Source organism: Girardinichthys multiradiatus, chromosome 14 (genome assembly GCF_021462225.1).
Source record: "Girardinichthys multiradiatus isolate DD_20200921_A chromosome 14, DD_fGirMul_XY1, whole genome shotgun sequence".
Taxonomy (NCBI): Eukaryota; Metazoa; Chordata; class Actinopteri; order Cyprinodontiformes; family Goodeidae; genus Girardinichthys; species Girardinichthys multiradiatus.
The window spans coordinates 14625156-14652433 of NC_061807.1; the positions used below are offsets into that span (position 1 = coordinate 14625156).

Sequence of the window (27278 nt, forward strand, 5' to 3'; positions counted from 1 at the left end):
AGAAAATTGCTACACCTCCTAAGTGTAATAATTGCAATTTGACTTTTGATTCACACCCCTTTATGGCAGGCAGGGTGATTAGATTAAATTTGGGATTTAATCTGGCCAAAAATCCTGTTCTTTCAAACCATAAAACAAACTATAAAGTTCCTGAATGGATACATGCATCAAATTAGGTCAGATACTAAACCAACTGTATAGTTAATTTAGTTTCAAATTGTGGTCTTACACAAAACACAGCCTCTGGATACAGATGTGCAGCAACTGTCTGGACAGTGAGGTTAACTGAGGTCAAACCAAGTCTCAAGTTATTGCTTACACAGAAGAAACCAGACTTAGTCAGAACATCTCAAATTTGCCTATGTAGCAGAGTTGATTGTTACTAGCACGGAGATATTGGAGTTATTAATTTTGACCAAAGTCTAAATTTGTGAACTCCTGGAGTGTCACGAGTTATAATGTTCTCTTAAATATAATTAGTGACATCTGATGTTAAAACTCTTATGTTTTGAGTCCTATTGTGATCATTGACAGCTGGGTTTAAGCTAATCACTTGGTACATCAATAATGTGCACTTGTGGTTTTATTCATTCACATTTATGCACAGTGCAAGCTGTTCATGATAATGCCCACCCAGGGATGCCACTATATTGTAAATATGAATTTGAGAATATTATTTTATCAAATAATATTTCGGTCTGTTAAGGGTTGTCCTGTGAATACCGACCCCTGTTGAGTCGGCTGCCCCCGCGACCCGGTCCCGGATAAGCGGAAGACGACGAACGAACGAACATAAAATTAACCTATTCCTCCTCCTTCACCTGACCTCCACTTTTAAGGGTACGTTTCTATATTTTAGACCAAGTCAGGATTTGCTACAGTGGAGAAGGAGTTTTTGTTGATTACTCATTTAGTGACCAGAAAATGTCTGAAAACTGTGAAAGTTAAATTTCAGCTCATGAACTCTGTTCATAGTTAGGTCTAATTTAAAATCATCTTCTAAGGATTAGCTGTCAGACTCCATCTGTCGAGACTCAGGACTGAAGACTCTGGAAGTTACCGCTGCGATCTGGTTGCTGGGTATAACCAGATGTTGAGGAGATGGGAGCTGAAGGCTTCAGGTAATCCAGCAGATTTCTCTCTTTCTATCCAGATCATTAAATCTGATATCTGTTGTTTATCATAAAACTGATTTCTTCTACAGTAAACTTTGTCCTCAACGTGACCAAAACGTCTCATGGAGACAGTTCTGTGTCTCTGACCACACCAAAGCCGGAACACATACAGACTTTAGGTGGCCCAGCTGTTACCATGTCAACAACAGACGCCATACTGGTTACAACATTTCTCTAGGTAGTTTGTGCAGTCCTGGTTTTCCTTGGATCACTTGAAGGAAAATGCAAAGGTTTGTGTCATTTATTGTCTGTAATGGATCTATTTTTTGTTGTTGTTCAGTGTTCGCTTCAGTGTCTTGTGAATCCTACAGATCTGACCAAGGATTCAGATGAATTAGTGGACATACGTATAAATAAGGGCTGCACGGTGGCGCAGTTGGTAGCACTGTTGCCTTGCAGCAAGAAGGTCCTGGGTTCGATTCCCGACCAGGGGTCTTTCTGCATGGAGTTTGCGAGTTCTCCCTGTGCATGTGTGGGTTCTCACCGGGTACTCTGGCTTCCTCCCACAGTCCAAAGACATGCCTGTTAGGTTAATTGGTCTCTCTAAATTGCCCTTAGGTGTATGAATGAGTGTGTGCATGGTTGTTTGTGTGTTGCCCTGAGATGGACTGGCAACCTGTCCAGGGTGTACCCTGCCTCTCGCCCATAGACTGCTGGAGATAGGCACCAGCTCCCCCGTGACCCACTATGGAATAAGCGGTAGAAAATGACTGACTGATGTATAAACAAGAATGAGGAGATGAACCCCATAATTAACCTCTCAGCTGATCGTCTTCCATCCAGATCTGCTCCAGATGTTCAGGACCATTTATTTTCATGATATCTGTACTGATGTTTGGATCCAGAGACTCTTCTGATCATTTACCTTCAGATTATTAAACAGAAGTGTAATTATTGACTCCAGGACGCTACATCCTGACAGTTTTCTTCTTCTCTGATCAACTTTGATTCAACAGTAACAGTTGCTAACAGTTAGTGGGGTTTTACTCTGACTGAAATACATCTAAGTAACCCATCAGAGCAATCATGTGTCAATATATCTGACTTTTAACCTTGAATCGAAAGTTTTATTCAGAGACAGTTTAATTTTAACATAACATTTGTAAAAAGCTCTTTTCTAATGGTTATGGTCAATCTGACAGAGAGAGGAATCCCAATCGTTGTGGTTTTTAGTATAACAATGGCCATCAGTGGGCTCTAGATGGACAAACTGTCGACTTTTAAGGCTAGGCTTAAAACTTTCCTTTTTGATTAAGCTTATAGTTAGAGTAGCTTAGGTTATCCTGAGCTATCTCTGTAGTTATAGGCTTAGGCTGCTGGAGGACATAATGACCACTTTCACCCTCTTCACTACATTCTCACACTACTCTCCAATTATGCATTATTTGCTGTTATTTCAGCTTTTCACTTTGTTCTCTCTCTTTTCTCTTCCTAGAAGCTACACCTGGCCTGATTCTGTGTCTACCTGTGACACCTTTCTGGAGAGGGGCATCGTCCAAGCTTCTGCTGGCAACAACTTAATGCTCACCCTCTACCGATGATCCACATGGCCCTGTCTTTCAGTGTTTTACCCTTTCTCTCTCCTAGATATAGCAACTGACTGAGCTTTTACTGTGACTAACTCTATGTGCTCTCTTTCAGACTCTAACCTTGAAAACTGGCTCAGAGTTTTATCTGTTCTTTCTTTCTAGGTGAAACGACTAAAGGAGCTACATCCATTAACATTTACTTTTCCTTCCCATAGAAAGGACTCCTGGATCAGTGCTTCTGTATTCTTTGTGTGTCTCTGCTCTGTTCTCTCAAACCCCCCAGTCGGTCATGTCAGATGGCTGCTCACACAGCCTGGTTCTGCTGGAGGTTTCTTCCTGTTAAAAGGGAGTTTTTCCTCTCCACTGTCGCTACATGCATGCTCAGTATGAGGGATTGCTGCAAAGTCAACGCCAGTGACTGTCCACTGTCTCTACATGCTCATCTAGGAGGAGTGAATGCTGCAAGTCACTGACTGGATGCAATCTGCTGGGTTTCCTTTGACAAAAAAACTTTTTATCCAATTTGAATAAATAACTGAATCTGACTGCACTGTTCAATGATTAGGATTAATTGTAATGTATGTACCTGACTTTTGTGAAGTGCCTTGAGACGACATGTGTTGTGAATTGGCGCTATATAAACTGAATTGAATTTAATTGAATTAAAAATTAAGAGATATTTATTGAATCTATGTGTATTTAGTGGATCTTAAACAATCACATCTCAGGATTTGCTTCATTTTACTACTTTTGGCAAAGTGCTAAGTGCTAGCAGATTAGCTGCTCAGCTAATGATGTGTTCTGTGTTGTGTTCTTAAAATTGAAACAACCTTATTTAAAGTGCGGTTTTAAACCCAGATTGGCCATAATGCGCCATTAATGCTTATGCATTTTGATCCTTTTATTGATGGTATTTTATTGATAAATGTTCAACTTTAAGGAGCTAAAGGCTTCCCTATTTGTTAGCTAAAACCGCTAACGACTAAGGCTAAACATGTGACTCATCGCCATCTTATGTTTATTAAGACTCATTTATCCAGGAAGGTTGTTAGTTTCCAATCTAGGATAATAATAGATCCCTAAATATTATTTTACTAAATGTGATAGCAGATTAAACACCATTAAGACACTTTTATCCAGAAAGGTTTGGTTCTTATTCAACATAATATTTCCTTAAATATTATTGTACTAAAGAAAGGCAGCTAATTAAAAATCATTGAGAATTTATCATCCGGAAGGTTGGTTTTATTCAGCAGATCATTCTTTAAAATATTATTTTATTAAAATAATGTTTCATCTGATCTTGCATTGTGAATGGTTGTTTGAAGGTATAACAATTATTGTCAAAGTTAGTTCCAAGACTAAGTTAACTTCATTTCCAGATTCTTAATAATCCTTGGTTCTCAGACATAAATAACAGAAAGGTAATGTTGCATCATTTTACTGGTCATGGTTTTTAGCCATCTTTGATTCACTTGTTCATATTGTACATAGTTGGTCTTCCTTATTTTTATTTATTATATTCTTATATTCAGAATTACTGGACTGGACTGAGATGGAGAAAACTTGAGTTAACTGAAACAAACTGAAATAAATTCAACGTGTAATTTATAGCTGACTGAAACTGTACAGTGTGTTTATAAAACTGGGCAAGATAAACCAAGATTATAAGACATAATATGCCCTTCATTTTTGTGTTCATCAATTAAATTAAGCCTTCTAAACAGATGAGAAGAGTTTTTTTCCACAGGACTCAGTTACAGTTAAATGTAATTGAACCAGATTTTAAAAATGGTATCTATGGTTCAGATGTATTACTTAAATTCACAATTAAATGAACACAATACTCTGACCCTTTTTGATGCCTACACTACACATAAAAAGAGACCAATCGAGGTATGGAGATAGAGTAAAACAAGCACTAGAACTAATGAAATTAGCACTTCGCATTATTAGAATTATAGCAACTAATAAAAACTAGTGATTCCATTCTTAAATATAATAAGGACTTACTGCATTAGAAAATATAGATAGATCTAAATAAGGCTAGATTAGAATAGAACATTCAGAGCCGTTATAATCTTACTGATGAATACCACAAAAATTATTATGGAACCAGATGATTACAACAGAGCAGCTTTATCATGGCCAAACAGAAACATTTGTAGGGAAGATCCAATGTCCTTCGACCTGATTTTGACTTTATTTAAGCCTAACTATCATGACACAATACCAGTAGTGACAGGTCTTATTAAAACCTTGGGTGACACACATTATATATGCATGGCACATAGACTTAACATCAAGACACAAAATAAGACAACACATACAGATGCAGAGTTCATGTTCACATCTCTGTGAGGATTAAGTCCAGAATAAATGAACCTTTATTCTTACTGAAAGCAAGAAAAAGATGTTATAAAATAAAGTAAGTAAAGACAGCTTAGATCTATGAGTAACAGTAATACAGCAAGTAAGTGAGTCAAAGTATTCAAGCTGATGAAGCTTTAAACTGAAATGCAAAATGTCAAATTTTTTCTTATTCTTGTTGTAAAACACAAAAAGATAACTTATCATTATTTCTCAGGCCATATTGTGAATTAAATTGGATTAAGTATTTCTAAATACAGAGTATTTCAAAGTTTGAGGGGATGAAGACTAGTTTCTGTGGCTTCATGAATAATGTTGACATTAAAGGAATCAGAATATTTGATTTAATGGTATGAATGATGTAGAGATAATCAGATAAAGTTAATGACAGATTGATTTAGTGAAATTAGTTAAGCACATGTCGTGAATGAAAGTATTAATAGGACCTCGCAGGTTATTTTTAGTCATGTGTTCACCTCTCCATAGGTTGATTTTTAGGACATGTTAAGTAATAAATGGAGGCTGCGTTAAAGTAAAAAGTTTTCTAATAGTGTTAAACCGGTACATTGTTTTTGATAATGATGAAATATTTTTGACTAAGATCTATTTGATTAAGCCACTATGTGGCCTGTTTTAATGATAGTAATAGTAGTTGATGATTACCTACGATTGGGCGTAATCGGCCCAGTATGAACATATGATTCTACATTCCATTTTAAGACTCACCTTTTCAGGTAGCTGAACCTGCCAAAGGAAGCTTAGGGATGTCGCTCAGGGGGCAGAGAAGACGGATGAAGACAATCAACATTAACTGATTCACATGATGTTAGACAGGATTTTCTGCAGTGCTTCAGGCTGTTGTCCTTTCTCTCTCTTTTCTCTAAATCAACACATACAGGTTTGATGGGGTTAGACTTGTCTCCACTAGGTGTATCAACTGTTGCTTAGACACAACCGGGTCAATCGGAGAGATGGGGAAGAACCACGTGACAGCTGGAAGGAGATTCCCTGGTCATATATAGGTTTAACGCACACATACAGGGTTGAATGATTGTCTCGAGGGGTGGGTACCCAATTGCAGGTGGTCCACTACCCAGTGCCTAGGAGGTTAACTGATCTAAATTAGTGAGGTGCCTTTAAATGACACCTTATCAGGGGGGATGTTAGGAATAACCTTTATTATTATGCTCATAGCTGTTTTTCCCATTTATACCATAGTAATATAACGTATAAGTTCTAATGTTTTCCCTTTTGTTAGAATAGGATAAGAATGCTTGTCGACACACATTACAAGGATAAATGGCCCAAGGATTGTCATAAATGACCGGAGGCTGGGGCACTGGGTTTGATAGTGGAGCAGCCGATATAACTGGGTTGATTAGAAAGCCACAGCACACTTAGATTAAATACGTTATTGAAACTTGATTGTTGTTGATGTCTGAGGCCGCTGAGTCTTGCAAGTTGTGTTTTTACTGAGTGAACACCTGAGCGCAGGTGCATCGTAAAACTGAACTGCTATAATAACCTGAAGGTGAAAATCAACCATTTTCTTTGTCTTCAACTTCATGCTTTACTGGCTTGCCGCCAAAAGTTTTGTTATCCTTTGTGTGCGCGGACTTCCCAGCGTTGGGGGATGTTTTATGACTACCTGATTTAACTAAGCTACACTTTGGGAGTGGCCTCCCAGAGCTTTGTTCAACCATATTCCTTTTGTATTTTGCCATAACTGCCATAACTGCTGGTTTGATTTCATACACACTCAATGCTGCTTTCTTTTGTTTAGTTAGATATTTTACCCTTTTTGTGTAGGACTCTGCATGTTTGATTAGGTGAAGATTATTGAATCGGAAGAGTGAGCTGTATCAGGGCTGTTGATAAATATTCACGTAGATAAAAAGAAGGCGTTTGTGTTTATTTTGTGCAAGAGCGAGTTGTCAGTCAAAATAAGGTTGAAGTTCCCCACGTTGAAACAGTTGATTAAACAGTGACATCTAATAATAGTTATCAACTATTACTGAGAATTTAATAATTGTAATTATCAAGGGCTTTGAGCCACAATTACAACCCCAGAGGACATTTCTGATTTCGATTCATAAATAAGAATTTTTGGTTAAGAAATTAATTTTCTCAAATTATGATTTTCAATTATAATTATTGATAAATATTAATTAATCAATAATCATAATCCCAACAGGAGCATCTTCTCCCACTCAAGAACCATCAGTACCAGCACCCCTCAGGCATTTGTTCTCTCCCCGCTCCTCTTCTGACTGCACCTCAACAGTCTGTGAAACTACTAATGTTTGCAGATGACACCACTGTTATTAGTTGGATCCAGGAAAGTCCTGAGTTTACAGACAGGCAGGAGGTGGATATTTATCTATTTATTCAAGTTTTGTTTGCTGCTTTATATCATAGAGCATTATATTTAGCCTTCTACATATATTAGTTTGTCATGTTTATTACCTAGCAAAATGATTCCTCGACTGTTGAAGAATAAGTGCTTTCATGAAAAAAACACATTTTCCGAACAAATGTGAGTTTTCCTACACAGAACCGTTTCAGCCAGGATGCTTTAATTATAAAATATTGTATGTTTTCTATTTTCAACCCCTCATTATGAGAGCTACTTTACATTTTCTTGCAAATTGTTTGTCCTTTTCCTTTTTTTTGTTTGTGGTTTCACATGAAAATAATAAGATTTTTAATGAAACAAAACTAGTCAACTGGTCTAATTTGTAAAACAGTTAACTCTTTCTTTATCTCTTTATTTAACCTGACGAATGTCAGTAAACAGCTGGACAAGCCTTTGAAATCACAGATTTCATGAGTGCAAAATGTGTAGACTATACGTTATGCATGGATGTTGTTGGTCTGAAAAGGTAAGCGTGTTCATTAGGTGTAATGCCTAAATGCCACCTCCCTCTCATTTCTTTTTTTAATGAAACGTTGTGCCAGAAGCCACATGTTTTCAGCGGCGCTATGTAGGTTGAGTATTGTTATTAATTTTGCACCAAACAACGTATGAGATTACACAAACAGTGACATCACCTGTCTGTCTGATGCTACTGGTCAGAGGAGGAGAGTGGGTGATGCTGCGGTTTGGCCTGGCCCTCAGCACTGCATGAGGAATTAGTGCAGGAGGAGGAGGAGGATGGAGGTAAAAGATTATCATCCAGGACAAAAGGGCAGGTGCTTGAGCACCATTAAGGGTCCATCTGTTTATGTGCCTGCCTTAGAGTGACTAAGAACACTGATATTTCCTAACAACTGTTAAAATGAATATAATTGACCTGTGTGTTAAGGCTTTTAAAATGCAAATAAATGTAAACATTCCCAAAAAAGTTCAGTAAAGAAGCAAATTAGAGACTGAAACCAGAAATAGACTGCAGCCTGTGTCACCAGCTGTATTCTTACATCCATCTGCCAGGGTCCACTCATGTTTAAGCTTCTTCATGTAATGATCATGAGTAGCCACTATGGTGCAGCTTCCACTGACCCATCCAAATCTAGTCACAGGTCCACCCACCCCATAATCTAAGTATGACCCTGTGCCTCAAACATGGGTGCATGATTCTTATATAAAATGGGGGATTTTGTTTGAAAGCCTCAAGGATGCAGTTTCTATGAGTGGAGAGAAGCAACAGACGACTGCATGACACCGTGTGGAGACAGGTCTAAGCCGTTTGCAACCTAACTAAACTAACTAAAGGAGAATGGGATTAAAATTTTTTGTTTTATTTTAATATGTTCAGGTTAACAGTATAACATAAAATTGTATGCATTATAGATTTGTTGCATAAATTTAAAGGATTGGATAGAAACATAAACTTAATAATCAAACTCCTCCATACATTACCATTACCACACCTTACTGTTCAAAGTTTTAACGCACATAGATGAAATATTAGCATACTGATTATACAAAGGCACATTTCCATTGCTTGTAGAAAGCCCTGGGCGTTTCTTTAGCAGGTAAAAGGTCTGATCTGATATAGGACTGTTAGGAAAAACCTTTATTAATATGCTCATAGCTGTTTTTCCCTTTTATACAATAGTGAAGTAAAGTATAAGTTTTAATGTTTCCCTTTTGTTACAATAGGATAAGAATGCTCATAGACATACAGTACAAGGACAAATGGCCCAAGATTTGTCATAAATGACCTGAGGCTGGGGCACTGGGGTAGATAGTGGAGCAGCTGGTATAACTGGTTTGATTAGAAACCTACAGCACACTTAGATTAAGGATGGACACCCGCTACTACACAATCTAACAGATAGACACCACAATGGTGACACATAGTCTACTGATAATCACTGAGGGACGGAACATCCATTGCATTGGAGTGCCAGATATAAAACTATATGTGACTTTCTATCGAGGCTCTTTGTCATCCTCTAACAGACGGCGACGGTCCGAGACGGGAGCCTCAGCGCTGATCTCTGTAATCATTCCTCTGCCTTAACTTAGATTAAAGGATCTAAAAGTTAGAAACTGTTTGAGAGTCGTTCCTTGAAAAGTCTGTGTTAGATAAAGTGTGTGATCGCTTCTGGGGTTCAAGTACTGGAGGAGCTCCAAGGCGTCTGACCGCCAACAGGGTGCGGTAGCTTGGACAGGACTTTTCAGATTACCCTCGGGATTGTTAAAGGGGCAAGGTTGTGTGCAGTAAGACACTGAAACACAGTGATGGCAGCAATCAATATACAAATTTAATTGTTTTGTACCAGTAAGTTGTCAGACTGTGAGTATTGATAGAATATCTTTGAATAAAAAAAATAGAGAATAAAAACATTTGTTTGCTCCCCTACATTTAAAAGTGGGGGCCGGTTTTTCACCTAGCTCCACTTTTCAGGTGCCAGTGGAAACAGGAGCAGCAGATCCAGAAGTGAAAAATAAACATTAAATATTTCTTTAAGGTGAACTCCAGGACTTGAGAAAATTAAGGAATTACTTAAAATGGAAACAACATTTGAGAGTGGGTTCTTTCCGGGTACTCCAGTTTCCTCCCACAGTCCAAAAACATTACTGTAAGTTAAACTGGTCTCTCTAAATTGCTCTTAGGTGTGAATGGGGGTGTGCATGGTTGTTTGTCCTATATGTCTCTGTGTTGACCTGCGATGGACTGGCAACCTGTCCAGGGTGAACCCTGCCTCTCACCCGTAGACTATTAGAGACCAGATCCCTGTGACCCACTATGGAATATAGAGTATAGAAGATGAATGAATGAATGTATGAAGCCTGTTGAAGTTAGAGTATATTGTCAAAAAATAGGTTATGACATCTCCAGATGGAATGGGCCCCTGTGCTTCTTCATGTAATGATCATGAGTAGCCACTAGGGTGCAGCTTCCGCTGACCCATTGCTCAGCAGGCGTACAGTTATGCCTGGTGGAAACCCTTGGCTCATCAGTTTTTTTTTTATCTGGAGGAGGAAAAATGACTTTAGCAGGAGGTAAACAAAAAAAAAAAAACAACATCAAATCAGTATAAACAGCTTGTGTTAAACTGTAGTTGTTTGCATTAATCTCACTGTATTTACTGACCACATTTTCAATTATGTTGTGGTTGTCCTTTAGTGACAGCTGAGTTGAGATCTTCATTTTCAGGACATTAACATAAGTGACTGTTGGTTCTTTAAATACAGCTGAAGAATAGCAGAAACACGATCAGTTTAGGAAAATAAGGAAATTTAAACAACAACAAACAAGGAAAAATTCAGACTTACTGTTTCTAACTGTCACAATGACACATCGGAGCTCAGACTGATACACAGAGCTGTTGAAACTGTGGATGTAGATTTGGAAAGCAGCTTTATTATTAAGATACTAATTATATATTTGCTTTTATGAACACATTTACCACATTCATTAAGTTCAATTGTTTGGAATAAACTTTGAGTTATGAGGAAATTACTTTTAAATGTAGTTTCACACTGTAACACAGCGGTTGTTACGAGTACGAGTACCTCTCCAATGAATATCCCAAATACAGACAGCACATTAAGGGCCTTCTCTTCAAAGATCCTAAATAGAAGGTGCTAATTTGCGTGTACTATAAATAAATTGCATGTGCAATAAGTGGGCGTGTTGCGTGCGATTTTCAAAGATTGCATTAAATGGAAACGGATGCATAACAGGTGCAGACCGCACAATTTAAATGAGGAAATTGTGTGTGCTACTGGCTAAAAGAGGAAAAGCAAATATTGTTGTGCTGCATCATTATAAATGATCCAGTTGCTGATTTTTTTCCTTCCGTTCCGTTCGGCCCTTGCTTTTCTGGACTGTTACAGTTAGTTAATTTTTGTTGTGCTACTCAGAGCAGGTTTGTTATCTGCCCCGACAAGATTACTTCTCTTATCTTGCTCGACATAACCCGCAACAAATTGGCCAATCAATATTAAAAAGATAAAAGACAAATATGTCTGTTAATTAATCTGTCTCCCTTGATCTTTTAATTATTTTCAAGACTCACCAGGTTCTGTTGTTTTATTGAGGGTATATGTTTGAAGAGTTCGGTGATTATCAATAAACAGCCACAATATTTAAGCATGAACGTAGCAACATAAAAATAGATTGTTGGCAATCTGTATGTTATAGCTTTGCTGATTTTAAAACATTGCGTCGCATAACTGTCCTCCAAAAAAGTTAATTCGAACATTTATGTACGTAAAAATAAATTATTTTCCAATGATTTTACTGAATTCATTTGTTTGTGTTGCCTATATTTTAACGATATACAACGTGTTTGATTGTTTAAATTGTTGTTTGGTGACACAAAACCATTTTTTACTTTATAAACAAAACCCTCCCTGGCATGTGTTCACATTTGAACACCATAATCAAACTGATCCGGCTCCGATTGCCCTGCAATGACATAACATTACTGTCAATAATGCAATTTGTTTTGTTTAGTGACAAGGTTAAAACAGACACTTGTCTTTCTCGCCACATGGAAACGCCACCTTTAAATGATGATTTTTCACCTGCTAAGAAGTGATTTTAGCATCCAGTTTGCAAATGAAGGTTTTAATCTGCATTATAAAGTCTTTAGGACTTTCCTATTCATTATACTATCAACATCAAAGCACAGTGGGTCTTTTGCATGATGCGATTATAGGCTGTGCGCACTTGATCAGTTATGTGCGCATTTTGCCATGATCAGGTTTGTGTGAGTTCAGCAGATGATTGCTGAAAGCGAAGTAATGCTGGAATGATGTTGAATGAAGCATTGCAAGGAGCTTTACCATAGGAGAAATATCATGGCTTTTGTTTGTGATTGGCTCCAAATCAGAGCTTAGATAATCCTACATAGAATCTTCCATTTTCATCTATTTTTAATATATTTATTTTTGACAACCAAAATCTGTTGCCACTTGTATAGAAGATTATCTCTCCCTGTCATCTTTCATTGTATCTATGCCTCCTTCTGGCCAAAGTGACAGCAGACATTTTTGCATGTTAGATAGCACCTGCATTTCAAACCTGTTAATTCCGCATGCAAAAAATGAAATCCTTTGAGTGGCTGGTGTTGAAGCACCAGAAGGACATCACAGGCCCCCTGCTGGACCTCCTGCAGATTGCCTACCAGCGAACTTGGGACTACACTTCATCCTGCAACAGCTTGATCCTGTTTGCAGACTTCAGCTCAGCTTTCAACACCATAAAGCCAGACATCCTCCATCAAAAGCTCAACCAGCTCAAAGTCCAGGCCTCCACCTGTCAGTGGATCACCAGCATCCTGAAGGACTGGCAGCAGCAGGTGAGGCTGGGGAGCATCTTCTCTCGCACAAGAACCATCAGCACCGGCACCCCCCAGGGGTGTGTTCTCTCCCCACTCCTCTTCTCCCTCTACACAAACTTCCTGAAGTTTGCAGATGACACCACTGTTATTGGACTGATCCAGGACAGTGATGAGTCTACATACAGACAGGAGGTGGATCGGCTGGTGATGATGTGGTCAGAATCACCTGGCACTTAATTCACTCAAACTGGAGATGATGGTGGCATTATTTAGCAATAATGTATGGCAGCACACTATCAACCACACCCATTGTCGGTAGCAGGGTAGTTGCCAACAAGGGAAGGCCCAGAACATGGGCTGATGGTGCACCTTTCTCCGATTCCTCAATCTGGAAAAGGGGAGCCTTGGTGCTGCTATTCCCATCTCAGAGGCAGAATGGTCTGATTTCTGCCTAGCATCGAAGACGTAATAAGCTAAATATTACGAAGACGCTACGTCTAGCGGATGGTGGTGGGGAATTCCCCATCTAGCGGAGAGAGCCGCCGTTGTTTTTCCTCCAGAGGGAGGCGCCTGCAGGAAAGGCAGGTGGGCTGCAGGCATAGGGCTAGATCCAGGTGTTCAGGTCCAAGCCATCCCTTGCAGAGGGTATGCAGGTCGTAGCCCATGATGTAACCCATCTGGCATGCCAGGGAAAGGAGGATGGTGCTGCTCTTAAGAAGTAGGAATAAGTGTTCTTGCTGACGCTGAAGAGAAAGGGGTAGCCGATTACCCAGTCTAAGCGCAATTTATACAGCAAGTGGCCATGGACTAAAGTTTTTAGTGCTCACGCTTGCACACACGGAGGAATAGACCCACTAGTGATAGCCTTAAAGGGCGAACTCTATACAAAATAGAATAAAATCTTCATCCTCAAAAAGGAGCATCTGATGCATTTCTACTGTTTTGTTCTCCTTTATCATATTGTGTTTTGGAGTAGCCACAAAACATGATTTTGATGGAAAATTAGACAGCAGAAAAGATCAAGGGCCCTTCTCTGCACAACCCCACCCCTGCAAGAGTAGTACACCTTAAGGATAAAAAAACATGCAGGAAAAATCATCATTGCTCCCTCACAGTCTAGATGTGTTTTTTAAAATGCTACTGTCTGGCAGAAGATAGAGAAGTCTGTAGACTAGTCACCACAAAACGTTTAAGAGTGCATGTCTTAATTCTATCCAAATTTAAAATACTGCACTCAACTAAATAATATTCTGATGTCTGCGTGTTATAGACCTCCCCTGATCTACACCATTGTGTCTTGACCTTGTTCTTTTTTGTGCAATGTCTGTACACTCTCGTTAAATAGGATTTGATTCAATTGTATAATTAAAATGTTTTATTTGCATCATGAGTTCTTCCAAATACCAGGATACTATAATTAAAAGTAAGGTGGCCTCAAAATGGGTCTTTGGGTCTTTAAGCCACATATATAGCCACATCAACACATAAATGTTTCATCCAACATATAATGAATCTTCTTCCATGGTCATATCAGTCCCTGTGTCTCTGTTTGCTCAAACCTTGTGAAATATAGGAGCAAATTACCTGATAAGGTTAAAATGAACAAAATTAAGATTGCATTTTTCTACAGTTTTTAACGTGGGATTCTTTTACTGCAATAAAACATACATTTAATTTGAGGATTTTATGTACCTTTACCAGGAAAGACAAAAAAAATATTTTGACACCAGTTTTTTCATTTAGTATATTTCAGTATTTTTTGAATGACACTTTGTCCTAAATACTGACCTTGCCTTGACGACAAAACAGATGGGGTGGCTCTGTCCATCTTCACTTGCAGATGGTGTCCATGTCAAAGAGTAGCTTCCTGGTTCTGAAGAACTCTTGACAACATTGTAAGGCCCGCTGTACAGGAGCTCAGTGATCCTTTATCAAACAGGAAATATACAGAATTGTTATGTGGTGATTCCACCTTTTTACCACCTACAAACAGATTGGCTGGTTTCTTTAAGGTATTAATGTTGATATTTTGACAACATGTTTTTATATTCATTGCAGTTTAAACTGGTTAGACAATTGTATAAACACATATAAGCATTCAAGAAAAGCTGTGAAAGTTTTAAAACAGAACAGAAATTGGGTTTTCCACATTTATTTGACAGGATTTTTATGCATGTTGTTTCCAGCACAACAGATAGGGTCTAATTCCAGCTCGACAAGTCAAGTGTCAACAATAGCAACCTGTTTTGACAAGGAAATGCGCTGTGTACCATCTTTTGTTTTGTTTCTACTGAATCTATTTTCATGCATTTTGCATTTCCTTACACAGACTGAGTTGCCCTTGCTCTGATGTCGATCTTCAGAGCCTGGTTGACTGGACTGTAGAACTGAGCTCCGTGTTCTGGAGTTGGTAACAGAAATGTCGGCAGATAAACACCTTCTGAGCAGGATGGTGCTGCAGGATCCACTGGAACACATCAGGAAAGAAACATCCTCAGCCATCCTCAACTAAAAATATAAATGCAGACCTGTTTGTCTAGAAATTATGTACATGTCTTTCAGTGGCACAAATTATCCTGCAATGACTTGTTCAAAAGACAAATCTTTTTCATCTTTTTGTGATCTAAATTAAATTGTAAATTAGACAGACAGACAGACAGACGTACGTGTTTTCAAGCATTAAAAGTTAATATAACTAACCACCTGAGAAATAAATCACTTTAATGTTAGAGTAGCTTTCAGTGACTGTAAATATAAACATGTCATCAGACTGTACCATAAAAAGCAAACTGGATGGGTATCTTGCTGATGGCATCGCTGGTAGTTTTCCCAACCTTTGACCCGTCAGTCTGAGTCAAGGTGATTGCCTTTCTGGGAAAGTCCTCCATCACCATCTCGACTACATACCAACCTTCATTACTGCTTGAAGTTGTACTGAATGACAGGTTACAAGTCTGCAAGAACACAGAAAATAAAACCACAATCTCAATACAAGCTGAATATTTTGTGCCATATTAATTAATTGCATTATGTGTTCCAATAAATCCCATTATTCTAAATATTAGTTCAGTTTTATCTCCAAAAATGACTCTATGAACAAAATAGTTTCCAAGACCGAAAAGACACAGATATAAGTAAATGCTTAGTTTGAATTTTCGAAGAGAAATTCTGAGAGCTTATTATTAGTCATGTTTCCCTCAGCTGTAGAGGAAAGATGTCATATTACTGCAAGCTTTTTGGAAAATTAAGTACATCCTCACTTGGGGTGGGACATAAACTAATCAGAGGTTTGTGTGTCCATTGGGACAGCCCCAGAAAACACAGGAACTGTTTATAACGCAACGTAGTTCTACCTGAACAGTTTATCATTGACTGGAGACTTCCCCTTGGACGTCATTTCCGGGCGACTTTGGACTTGTACAATTTAACATAAGAATATGCCTTTTTTGTGTCACAGTTGTCTTTATTCTCTTTAATCCTAAAATAATGCCAATTACTGCCAAATTCCTTCAATATTAAAAGGTTTTCTTTCCATTTCGGCATTTGTGTGTAAAACGTGTCACAGGCACTTTAAGTTTTAAGGCCTGCTAAAACAGACTGTGTACATCTGACTAGCTGTAGGCTTCTAAGACTCCTAACATTTAATTAATTTCTGACAAGTTCACAGTGATAAAACCTTTTCTACAAAAGGTAAGGAAATATACAATACAGTCACAGAACCTCACTTTAAAAAATCCAAATTAAGCCTTCACAAAAAAATCCACAAAGTTTAATTATATTTCTTGACCTGAGACTTGATATTTGAGAGTCACTGTTTTACCTAACTTAGTTAGGTAAAACAACTGAATAATTGTTCAATTATTTTACTTCTTAATTCCAATAAAACCCATACCATACAATATCAGTTGTTAAATACATTTTTATATATTTAAAGGTTTATGTTAAAGAGAGAAAAGAGAAACAGTTCACAACAGAATCCAAATAGGCTAAAGTATATAAATTATTTAGAGAATGCAGATTATTTGCTAGTGCCTCTACAAAGTCACTATATGTAGCTTTTCAGCTTTTTTCCAATTTATATAAACGTTGGATCTCTAAACATGAGATTAGTATTTGTTACTTACAGAGGAGAGGTTGAGAACAGATGGAGGTGTGCAGGGTGAGACACATTCTGTCAAGGAAATGTCAGTATATCTGCATTTAACCTCATCTCCATCGGGGTCAAAGGCCAACAAGTTAACGTTTCTCTGACAGTTTGAAGGAACTCTGAGGGAGCGAAAATATATAGAAACCATTACTGCAGAACATGGCTGTACAGGTCCTTCTCAAAATATTAGCATATTGTGATAAAGTTCATTATTTTCCATGATGTCATGATGAAAATTTAACATTCATATATTTTAGATTCATTGCACACTAACTGAAATATTTCAGGTCTTTTATTGTCTGAATACGGATGATTTTGGCATACAGCTCATGAAAACCCAAAATTCCTATCTCACAAAATTAGCATATTTCATCCGACCAATAAAGAAAAGTGTTTTTAATACAAAAAACGTCAACCTTCAAATAATCATGTACAGTTATGCACTCAATACTTGGTCGGGAATCCTTTTGCAGAAATGACTGCTTCAATGCGGCGTGGCATGGAGGCAATCAGCCTGTGGCACTGCTGAGGTCTTATGGAGGCCCAGGATGCTTCGATAGCGGCCTTTAGCTCATCCAGAGTGTTGGGTCTTGAGTCTCTCAACGTTCTCTTCACAATATCCCACAGATTCTCTATGGGGTTCAGGTCAGGAGAGTTGGCAGGCCAATTGAGCACAGTGATACCATGGTCAGTAAACCATTTACCAGTGGTTTTGGCACTGTGAGCAGGTGCCAGGTCGTGCTGAAAAATGAAATCTTCATCTCCATAAAGCTTTTCAGCAGATGGAAGCATGAAGTGCTCCAAAATCTCCTGATAGCTAGCTGCATTGACCCTGCCCTTGATAAAACACAGTGGACCAACACCAGCAGCTGACACGGCACCCCAGACCATCACTGACTGTGGGTACTTGACACTGGACTTCTGGTATTTTGGCATTTCCTTCTCCCCAGTCTTCCTCCAGACTCTGGCACCTTGATTTCCGAATGACATGCAGAATTTGCTTTCATCCGAAAAAAAGTACTTTGGACCACTGAGCAACAGTCCAGTGCTGCTTCTCTGTAGCCCAGGTCAGGCGCTTCTGCCGCTGTTTCTGGTTCAAAAGTGGCTTGACCTGGGGAATGCGGCACCTGTAGCCCATTTCCTGCACACGCCTGTGCACGGTGGCTCTGGATGTTTCTACTCCAGACTCAGTCCACTGCTTCCGCAGGTCCCCCAAGGTCTGGAATCGGCCCTTCTCCACAATCTTCCTCAGGGTCCGGTCACCTCTTCTCGTTGTGCAGCGTTTTCTGCCACACTTTTTCCTTCCCACAGACTTCCCACTGAGGTGCCTTGATACAGCACTCTGGGAACAGCCTATTCGTTCAGAAATGTCTTTCTGTGTCTTACCCTCTTGCTTGAGGGTGTCAATAGTGGCCTTCTGGACAGCAGTCAGGTCGGCAGTTTTACCCATGATTGGGGTTTTGAGTGATGAACCAGGCTGGGAGTTTTAAAGGCCTCAGGAATCTTTTGCAGGTGTTTAGAGTTAACTCGTTGATTCAGATGATTAGGTTCATAGCTTGTTTAGAGACCCTTTTAATGATATGCTAATTTTGTGAGATAGGAATTTTGGGTTTTCATGAGCTGTATGCCAAAATCATCTGTATTAAGACAATAAAAGACCTGAAATATTTCAGTTAGTGTGCAATGAATCTAAAATATATGAATGTTAAATTTTCATCATGACATTATGGAAAATAATGAACTTTATCACAATATGCTAATATTTTGAGAAGGACCTGTATTTATTTTTTGTTATCCTAATAAAGATGTTTTGTTCTTTATTTAGGTCCTAATTAATCTTCAGTTAAATCATTCTTTTTAAGTTCCCTCATCAAACTGAGCCACCATTGAGGCGTTTATTCCCCTTTGCTAATATAATTGTTAAGGATCACAGTAGAAAAATATAAATTATATAAAGATTTTTCTGAGGGAAGATAGGATTGTAGCTCTGCTGCCTTGCAGAAAGAAGGTCCAGGGTTCAAGAAGAACTTTCAATTAGACCCTTAACCTACACTTGTTGTAACGGTTATTTCCCAGTAGTAAACTGAACAGATTTCAATGGATTCAGGCTTGTCTAATGCTTTACCAGTCTAATTCCATATCTCCTGCTAAAAAATGAACAAACATTAATGACAAATGATGAAATAGAGGTAACTGTTAAGATTTTCAAAAACAATTTTAAAAACAGTCGTACTTTGTAGGAAACGCAACTAAAATATCTGATTTTGTTCCTTGTAACTCATGTATCTTTGTCAAACATCAAACCTGCTTTTGACAGAAAACAGTGGCAGTAAGACTAACAAAAATCTTATGATTAAAATTTGACTATTTTTCTTTCATTAAAAAGACTGGTGTATCTGAACTGTGCTAATTACATATTAATAAATCATTATCTTTTTTTATTTTTGTTGAAGTTATTTTTCAGCTATAGTGGCCTTTATTATTTTTTCAAAGTATTTTTTGACAGTAATTAAACAGGAAACAGTGTGAAAAGAGTGGGGTAAGGGAGTGCAGAAAGCATCAACAGGCCAGGATTCGATCCTGCAACAGGCTGCGATGAGGACTGAGGCCTCCATACATGGGTCGCACGCTTAACCAGCTATGCCACCAGCACCGCTCCACACATCTTTATCTCATAATATAATTGCTAACATGCGATCTAACACGTGATAGCAGAATGACCTCAGGGCTGGAAACATGGTGGTCTGTGGTGATGAGTTGGGTTTGTTGGTGTCGGACCGGTGCCTCAGTTCAACATCAGTAACAGCTCTCCAGTATACAGCGCCATTTAGATTAGGGAACCAGGAATTACTGGCATATCTGAAATGAAGGTTCAGGATAGGTTTTCATTACTCATGTAATTGCAGTTTTGTCTCAATAAATTATTATATAATAAAGAGTTGGTATGTAGTTGAGCAAATGAAGCTTCTAATGTTTCTTCATAGAGAAGCTTTAAACGGCTAAATATTGTTTTAAACATTTTAAATGTGGACTCACACAAGCTGAAACGGAGAGTTGTTGGGAAGCAGCCGAGATGTGATTTTTTCACTCTGACACCAAACACCAATGACTTCCTCACATTTGGTATTTGGAAGAACCAAGCTTTCATTGCCACAGTTGCCAGAGCAAGAAAATGAATCATCTAGGCAGGATTGGAAGTTAAACTTGAAGCGAAGGATCACCTGTAAGAAGAAGTATTAGGTGTGATCATATTATAAATGACTTAAACATACAGGAATTTATAAATAATCTGTACTTACAGAGACTGATCCATTGGCATAAGTTTCCTGAGGGTAGTAGGTCATCAAAGTGCCATAATAATGACTAGCTTGTGTAACACTGACCAGCAGCAGCAGCACAGAGGGCAGCATGGTGAACCAGTCAATGTTTCCACACAAAAACTGAGTTAATAGAGACCAGGAGCATTTATACTCTCAGACTGCCTCTCCTCCACTCCCTCCCTTTTACTACTTACAGTCCCAGATGGTGGAGATTTAAGCTGAATGTGGACCAGATTATCACCTGTAAGATAAGAATCGGATAATAAAAAAGAAAAAGATAATATTAAAAATACGAAATGCGAGGTCAGCACTTAGTTCATCAACTTTCTGCTTCAATGCTCAACATCCTCTTTTTAGAAGTCACGCTCATTTGCAACCTCAATGCTTTTTTGTAATGGCTGGAGGTAATCTTCCTGCTCACCACTAAGATGCAACTCACTTCCTAGACAGCTAACTGATCATTGATTCTTGCATCTGAGTTTTTTTAATTATTTTGATGTGAAAGCTTGAAGAAAAATTTAAAACGCACAATTTGCAGAATGTTAAGTAATTCTCACAATAAAGTGTTCAAAATAGAAACAAACATATAACATTTTATAATTCCAGCATCAGTCAGTCATTGTCTATATTGCTTCTTCCATAGTGGGTGGCGGGGAAGCTGGTGCCTATCTCCAGCAGTCTGTGGGTGAGAGGCAGGGTACACCCTGGACAGGTCGCCAGTACATTGCAGGGCAACACACAAACAACCATGCACACACTCATTCACACACCTAAGGGCAATTTAGAGTGACCAATTAACCTAACAGGCATGGCTTTGGACTGTGGGAGGAAGCCGGAGTACCCGGTGAGAACCCCCAGTGAGATAAACGTTTCTGGCACTTTGGACTGTATGTCAAACAGACCTGGAAAGCAAGCTGTATGGTGATAATAATTAGTCCCAGAGCTCAACTGTTTCTGAATAGGCCTATATGCTCGTTTGAAATAACTACTCCATTTATTCTTCCACTTTCCAAGATCTCCTTATCTAAACTGTTCTTGAACTGGGCTTGTGTATCATTTGGGAATTAACCCTTTCTTCTACAACAGATTATTTTGTTTCTGTTCTGTTGACATGTCAGTTTCCATGCCTATTTTTTGCCATGCTCCATGTCCTGATTTCCTCATGTCAAGCTGTATGTTTTTGCCTTTTTGTTTCCGCACTTCATGTCCTGTTTTCCTTGTGCCATGCAATAATCTTTCTGCCTTTAATCATGTCACCTTTAATCATGTCGCTTCCTAGTTTCAGTCTGCACCTCGATCAATCTCCACAACCACAATCCTTTACAGCAAACAAATGATACAAACATTGAACCATTGTTAAAAGAGTGAGGTCTCAAACAGAGGCCTTCTCTCTACAAATTATGCCAGGTCCAGTACAGTTATCATTTATCGGGTAGGTCTTTATTATTCTGCAAGTTTGAATAACAGAGTGATAGATTTTTTACATGAAATAGTGATGTACAAGGTAAACTAAAAAACTTTATGTGGAAAAGTTGATGGTACCATGTCTTTCTTTAAATAAACCCATCATTTCATCTGTCATTCGTGTTTTCTTTTTCAAAAACCCAGACTGGGTTACTTAGGTACCTGTGATCAGTGTCCCTGCACACCTTTCACATAAAAAATTCAGATCACTAAACAGGAACCATGTATTCCTTTCATAGGAAAAATAAAGATTTGCTAGTTAAAATGTCTTAAATTTCATCACCAGCAAATGTAGCATTTTGTTCCCTCAACAACTGAATGTTGACTCTTTGACACCAGGAGAGCTCAGAATTTTTACATTGAATTGAATATTATTTGAATATTATTTGAACATTGTTTTTACACCCATGTCTACATGTGTGAAACGCTTCTCACAAATTTTGGTTACCTTCATTTATTTACATAACTCCCGTCTGTAAAATGGTGTTGTCAGTGATGGGAGTTTTAAAAGAGATAAGGTCACAGTGAAGCCTCAATCTCTGGAAACCTGAAGAAAAAACGTTCTAACGGAAAACTGTACTGTGTATCATCCTTTATTTATGTGTTTGCCATTAAAGCTATTTTAAATGTGCTTCATATTAGCTTATTCAAACTGATTTGCCTCTGCTCCAAATTGATTTGCATAGTGGATGGTGGTGTAGAGCTGAGCTTTGTTGTTTGGAGTTGAAGGCAGGACTCTAAGACCAATAAACTGAGCTATGCTGAGCTGACATTGAAACCAACTACAAAAACTTAAAAGAAATTATACATGAACAAAGTTCCTCCTGCTGCTGTCTCGATATTATACCCACATCTTTCTTTAAGAAAGTTTTACCTGTTATGATTTAAATAATTAACTCATCCTTTTGTCAGATGTTTTCCCCCCAGGCCTTTAAAATACAATTATCAAATCACTTTTAAAAAAGAATAATCTGGACAAGTTGCTACTGATAAATTACAGGCCCATCTTAAATCTTCCATTTTGTCCAGGTTTGCGGTGGTGAAGGACCAAAGTGGCAGCAGGACATCGGCAGGTGCATGGTGGATAGATATATTTATTTAACAAAGATGAAATTACAGGACATAAAGGAAAAACAGGAACTAGCAATGACAACAGGGACTGCGATGAAGATACAACAGACAACGTGACAGTGAAGGAACAGAAAATACAGACTTAAATACAGCAGATTAACAGAACTATATGGAAAACAGGTGAGTGCAAATTTACAGAAATAGTTGCGGATCATGACATTACCCCTCCCTTAAGGGCAAATACCAGGTGGGCAAGAAACAAAACAACAAACAACCTGAACAGGGCAGGGTGAAAGGGTGCCTTGGAAGAAGGGCAAGAAACAAAATACAAAACAGAGTTCAAGTGTGTGACTAGGAGGTCATCTAGAGGAGGTACAGTGATGCAGGAGCCTTGGAGGCTGGCAGCGGTGCATGGAGAACCCACGGGGGAACCTTGTTTGGAGCTTAGCCAAGAAGCACAGAGGACCTTCAAAGAATTTTAGCTGGAGGTCGACCATGGAGAAGCTGGCCTGAAGGCATGGAGGACTTGAACCTATGAAGGAGCTCTGGGGAATGGCCGTGGAACTCTCGTGAAGCCCTGGAGACTGGCGTGGAAGCCAGGTGTGTGGCTCTCAATGAGGCTCTGGAAGACGGTGTGGAAACAGCAGCAGCTCTGGAGAACGGCCAGCAACGCCAAACCTTGGGGAGTGCTGCTGGAACACACGATGAGAATCTGGAGTCATTGACGGTGGTAGGTCCACCTGGACACCCTCGTCATGGAGCACATGAACACGAGGCGGGTCCACCTGGATGCCCTTGTTTAGTGGAACTGGATCGGACCCTACTTGATCTGGAATAGGAAGCAGTTCGTCCTCGAACCCCTCTGGATCTTGAAGAGGAGATAGGTCATCCTCAAACCCCTCTGCATCAGGAACATGAATTTGAAAAGGAGTGGAAAAAGTAGATGGTGAGGATGATGAGTAAGAAGTGTAGATGGCAGTGCTCATCGCAAAACTGAGTCACAGACATCCAAGGGCCCCCCAGAGCACAGGAACCCCAGGAAGAGCCAGCACACACCAGAGCACCCAGCCCCAGACACCAAGAACTACTAGCCACATGCAGGGAGTGTGGAGGGGAGGAAATAGGCACCACATTTGATGGGGGACTAAAATAAATCCAGAAAAAGGAGCAGCCCAAAACCCAACTTGACACAAAAACAGGAACTTAGTCACAGTCACATGTTCCCACCCTCATGCATCACATAAAAACATGTTTCGTTGTCCGATGAGCTAACCCCTCCCTCCTACTTCCCCATGTCTAAAGGGATTGCTCAATCCAGCTCTCCATCTAACGGGTCCGGACTTCCCTAAACCTGAAAGATCTTACTAAGCAGGTTTACTGAAAGTTCTGTTTAAGCTGGTGTCGGGAAATGACCTCTGACAGCCTTCATACAAAAGTCTCGCCCTTCTTCAACTGGAGGTCTGGACGACTGAGTAGCCTATCACAGTCATCCACACTTTCAACAGTCACTTTTGTTCACGGCTGCTCATTCCCTAATTTTACAACTGGCTCTTGGTATGTGGGCTAGGTTGATTTTAGTAGCTCGGCACGAGCCCCAAGGGCGCTGTTTTAACAAACTTCACTAAGGCAACCTATAAAAACCTCCTAAAATATCTTAGAACCAGGCAACAAGACGTTTTACCACCAATGAAAACCAAAAATATGGTGACTCAAATGATTGAATGTCTGTGATTTAACTAGAATTTTATATGCTTTCTTTAATTGGTAACGGTTTTGCAGGGGTCAGTAACAGCTTAAATTCGGCAACACAAAATAATTTCAATAATAGAAATAAATCAATCAACTCAACCTGTCTTTCCCTGATGCTGAAACTAGTGGATTTGAAGAGGCTTTGAAGACGGAGGCTCATCCATGCACCTGATGGAGAAAATTCTTCTGGTAACAACGAGTGATTTCTTGAAGGGAATACGACTTAATCTTCAGTTTTCTTCCTTTAAGTGGCAGGCTCTGATGCTCCAGGCTTTGATGGTTAAACAGGATCTTTGTTGTCATATGTCTCCGAAGACAGTAGTTTCTAAAGGTTGAAGAGTTGAAGGAAACCCGGAGACATAAATGAGGTTGGTTCAGGACTTCCAGAAGCCTGAAACTTAGAGCAATCAGCTGTTCACCGATCAAGTTCACTTCTGTTGTCTGGATAAAAAAGCTTTAGATGAAATCAGATTCTTAATTTTGAGGCACAGTCCTTTCTGGGCTCACGGGTTGATCCTCTTTTTAATGCAGTTGATCAGTGGGGCTGTGTCTCTGTTCCTTTTCTATTTAAGCTTCTTTTCTCCGTCCGATCTTGTTCGCTGGTCTTCTGCGAGGACACAACCTCGTTTCCTCCTTCAGCATTGCTTTTATGGTGCTTGATGCTTTCACCAGTCAGCCCCTTATTAGGCTTCTCAGTTATTGCGCAACCTATTCAGCTCAGCTTCTTCGTTATTGCTCAATACTTTAGTCATGGTCATCGTGATTTTCTGATGCTGTTTTTCGGCCTTGGAGATGCCGGTAATAGCCACGCAGCTGGCTGTAGTCGCATCCTCCCTTCCTATCGTTAGCCTTCAAAAGGTTCGCTGTCAGCATGCAGCTGGCTCTCGTCACTCCTTGTCATCCTCCAGTTCTTTCCCTAATCTGCTCAGTTTTAAACTTTACACAGTATTACACATTCCATTCTTCAGCTTTCAGCATTTACTTTAAAACACAGTTACAAAACCATCACTTCATTCTTTGTATTCATGCTTCACAAATGATGAACGTTATATCTCTTTCATATATAGCTGATTGAGAATGTCAAACCTTAATGTTTTTTACTTTAATTCTCAGTTCTCACCCACATTTCAATCATATATCTTTTTACTTAATGATCAAAGATTACTGATTGCATTTAATACATGGAAAATCATCATACATCATTGGATACTTGTTGTTTATACTTCTGCAAAAGATAAGACAGATAATATGTGGCAGATAATATGTGGCTCCACACAGGCCTCTCCAGTCTCTCAGCTGCAGAATATGAGAACAAGCTTGTTTCACTCTCCACTGCTTCAACTGTGTATTTTAATAATTATTGCATGGATTACACATAAGGACATAAGGATATTTATTGTAACTTTTATGGAGTTAACTGTGAGCAGTTACTGAATGTTGCATGGATTACATGGAAAGATTTCACCTTATTTTGACACGTCACACAAAAGCACTGACACCCACACACCCACACTTAAAGACATACAACAATGGACACACTACACTCAATCGCACTCCCCATACACACTCTATACTGGTCAATGGCATCAGAGATGGAGGCCTGTAGGCCGTCTGCAGGAGAGGTGAACACAGGAGGTCAGCGGCGGTGCATGGAGAGTCTGGAGATTGGGCAGGGAACTGGATAACCTTATCTGGAGGTTGATCGCAAAGAACCCTTTCAGGAGGTCAGCCAAGGAGCATAGAGGACCATTGGACAAGCAAGTCAGCCTCAGAGCGTAGAGGACGGAAAAGCTGTGGAGGGTTGGACCCATGGAGGTCCTCTGGAGGGCTTGAACCCAAGGAAGAGCTCTGGAGGCTAAAACCCATGATGGAAGTCTGGAGAATGGCAGTGGAACCCACAGAGGAGCTCTGGAGAATGGCCGTGGAACCCCCCAGAGGAGCTCTGGAGAAAGGCTGTGGAACCCCCAGCAAAGACAGGGAGAACAGTGTGGAAGTTGGAACAACCCTCCGTGAGGCTCTGGAGAATGCCGTGAAAGGTGGAAGAGCTCTGGAGAACTCCCATGGAAACCACGGAAAGGCTATAGAGAATGCCCGTGGAACCCTCAGAAAGGCTCTGGAGAACTCCCATGGAAACCACGGAAAGGCTATAGAGAATGCCCGTGGAACCCTCAGAAAGGCTCTGGAGAACAGCCATGGAACCCATGGAAAGGCTCTGGAGAACGGCCATAGAACCCACTGAGGAACTCTGGACAATGGCAGTGGAACCCACAGAGGAGCTCTGCAGAACGGCCGTTAAACCCCGAGTGGAGCATTGGAGAACGCCGTGGAAGCGTGCCACTGGAACCCACAATGAGACTCTGGAGGCGTAGACACAGGTAGGTCGACCTGGACACCCTTGTCGTGGAGCACAGGAACATGAGGCGGGTCCATCTGGACATTCTCTTTGTGGAGCACAGGGACATGAGGCGGGTCCACCTCAATGTCCTTGCTCGTTTAGGGGATCTGGATCAGTAGCTGGAGGAGGTTTAACCTTGGACTCTTTTGGATCTGGAACAGAAGGTAGTTTGTCCTTCAACCCCTCTAGATTAGGAACATGAGTTCGGAAAGGAGTGGAAAAAGTGGATAATTAGGATGACGACAGAGTCAGGAGTGTAGATGCCAGTGCAGAAGATCATGGCAGAGCCAAGAGTGTAGATGAAAATGTTGAGGATGG

General features: G+C 39.7%; 1 protein-coding gene and 2 long non-coding RNA genes across 3 annotated transcripts; 1 reads left to right on the forward strand and 2 right to left on the reverse strand.

The window, feature by feature from the left end:
* Nucleotides 1–698: 698 nt before the first annotated feature.
* Nucleotides 699–1649, forward strand: LOC124880120. The gene is made up of 3 exons (XR_007041238.1): nt 699–840; nt 1005–1121; nt 1205–1649. It is a non-coding gene; the product is annotated as an uncharacterized LOC124880120 (long non-coding RNA).
* Nucleotides 1650–10185: 8536 nt separating this feature from the next.
* Nucleotides 10186–10846, reverse strand: LOC124881367. Its single transcript, XR_007041634.1, has 3 exons — nt 10800–10846; nt 10618–10718; nt 10186–10496 (listed from the first exon to the last, which is right to left on the reverse strand). It is a non-coding gene; the product is annotated as an uncharacterized LOC124881367 (long non-coding RNA).
* Nucleotides 10847–13311: 2465 nt separating this feature from the next.
* On the reverse strand, nt 13312–20375 carry LOC124881063. The gene is made up of 8 exons (XM_047386553.1): nt 20261–20375; nt 19998–20182; nt 19683–19820; nt 16939–17080; nt 15591–15768; nt 15140–15281; nt 14608–14740; nt 13312–13557 (listed from the first exon to the last, which is right to left on the reverse strand). The coding sequence occupies exons 1-8, from the start codon at nt 20369–20371 to the stop codon at nt 13312–13314; spliced, it is 1275 nt and encodes a 424-aa protein (XP_047242509.1). The 5' UTR covers nt 20372–20375.
* Between the last annotated feature and the right edge of the window lie 6903 nt (nt 20376–27278).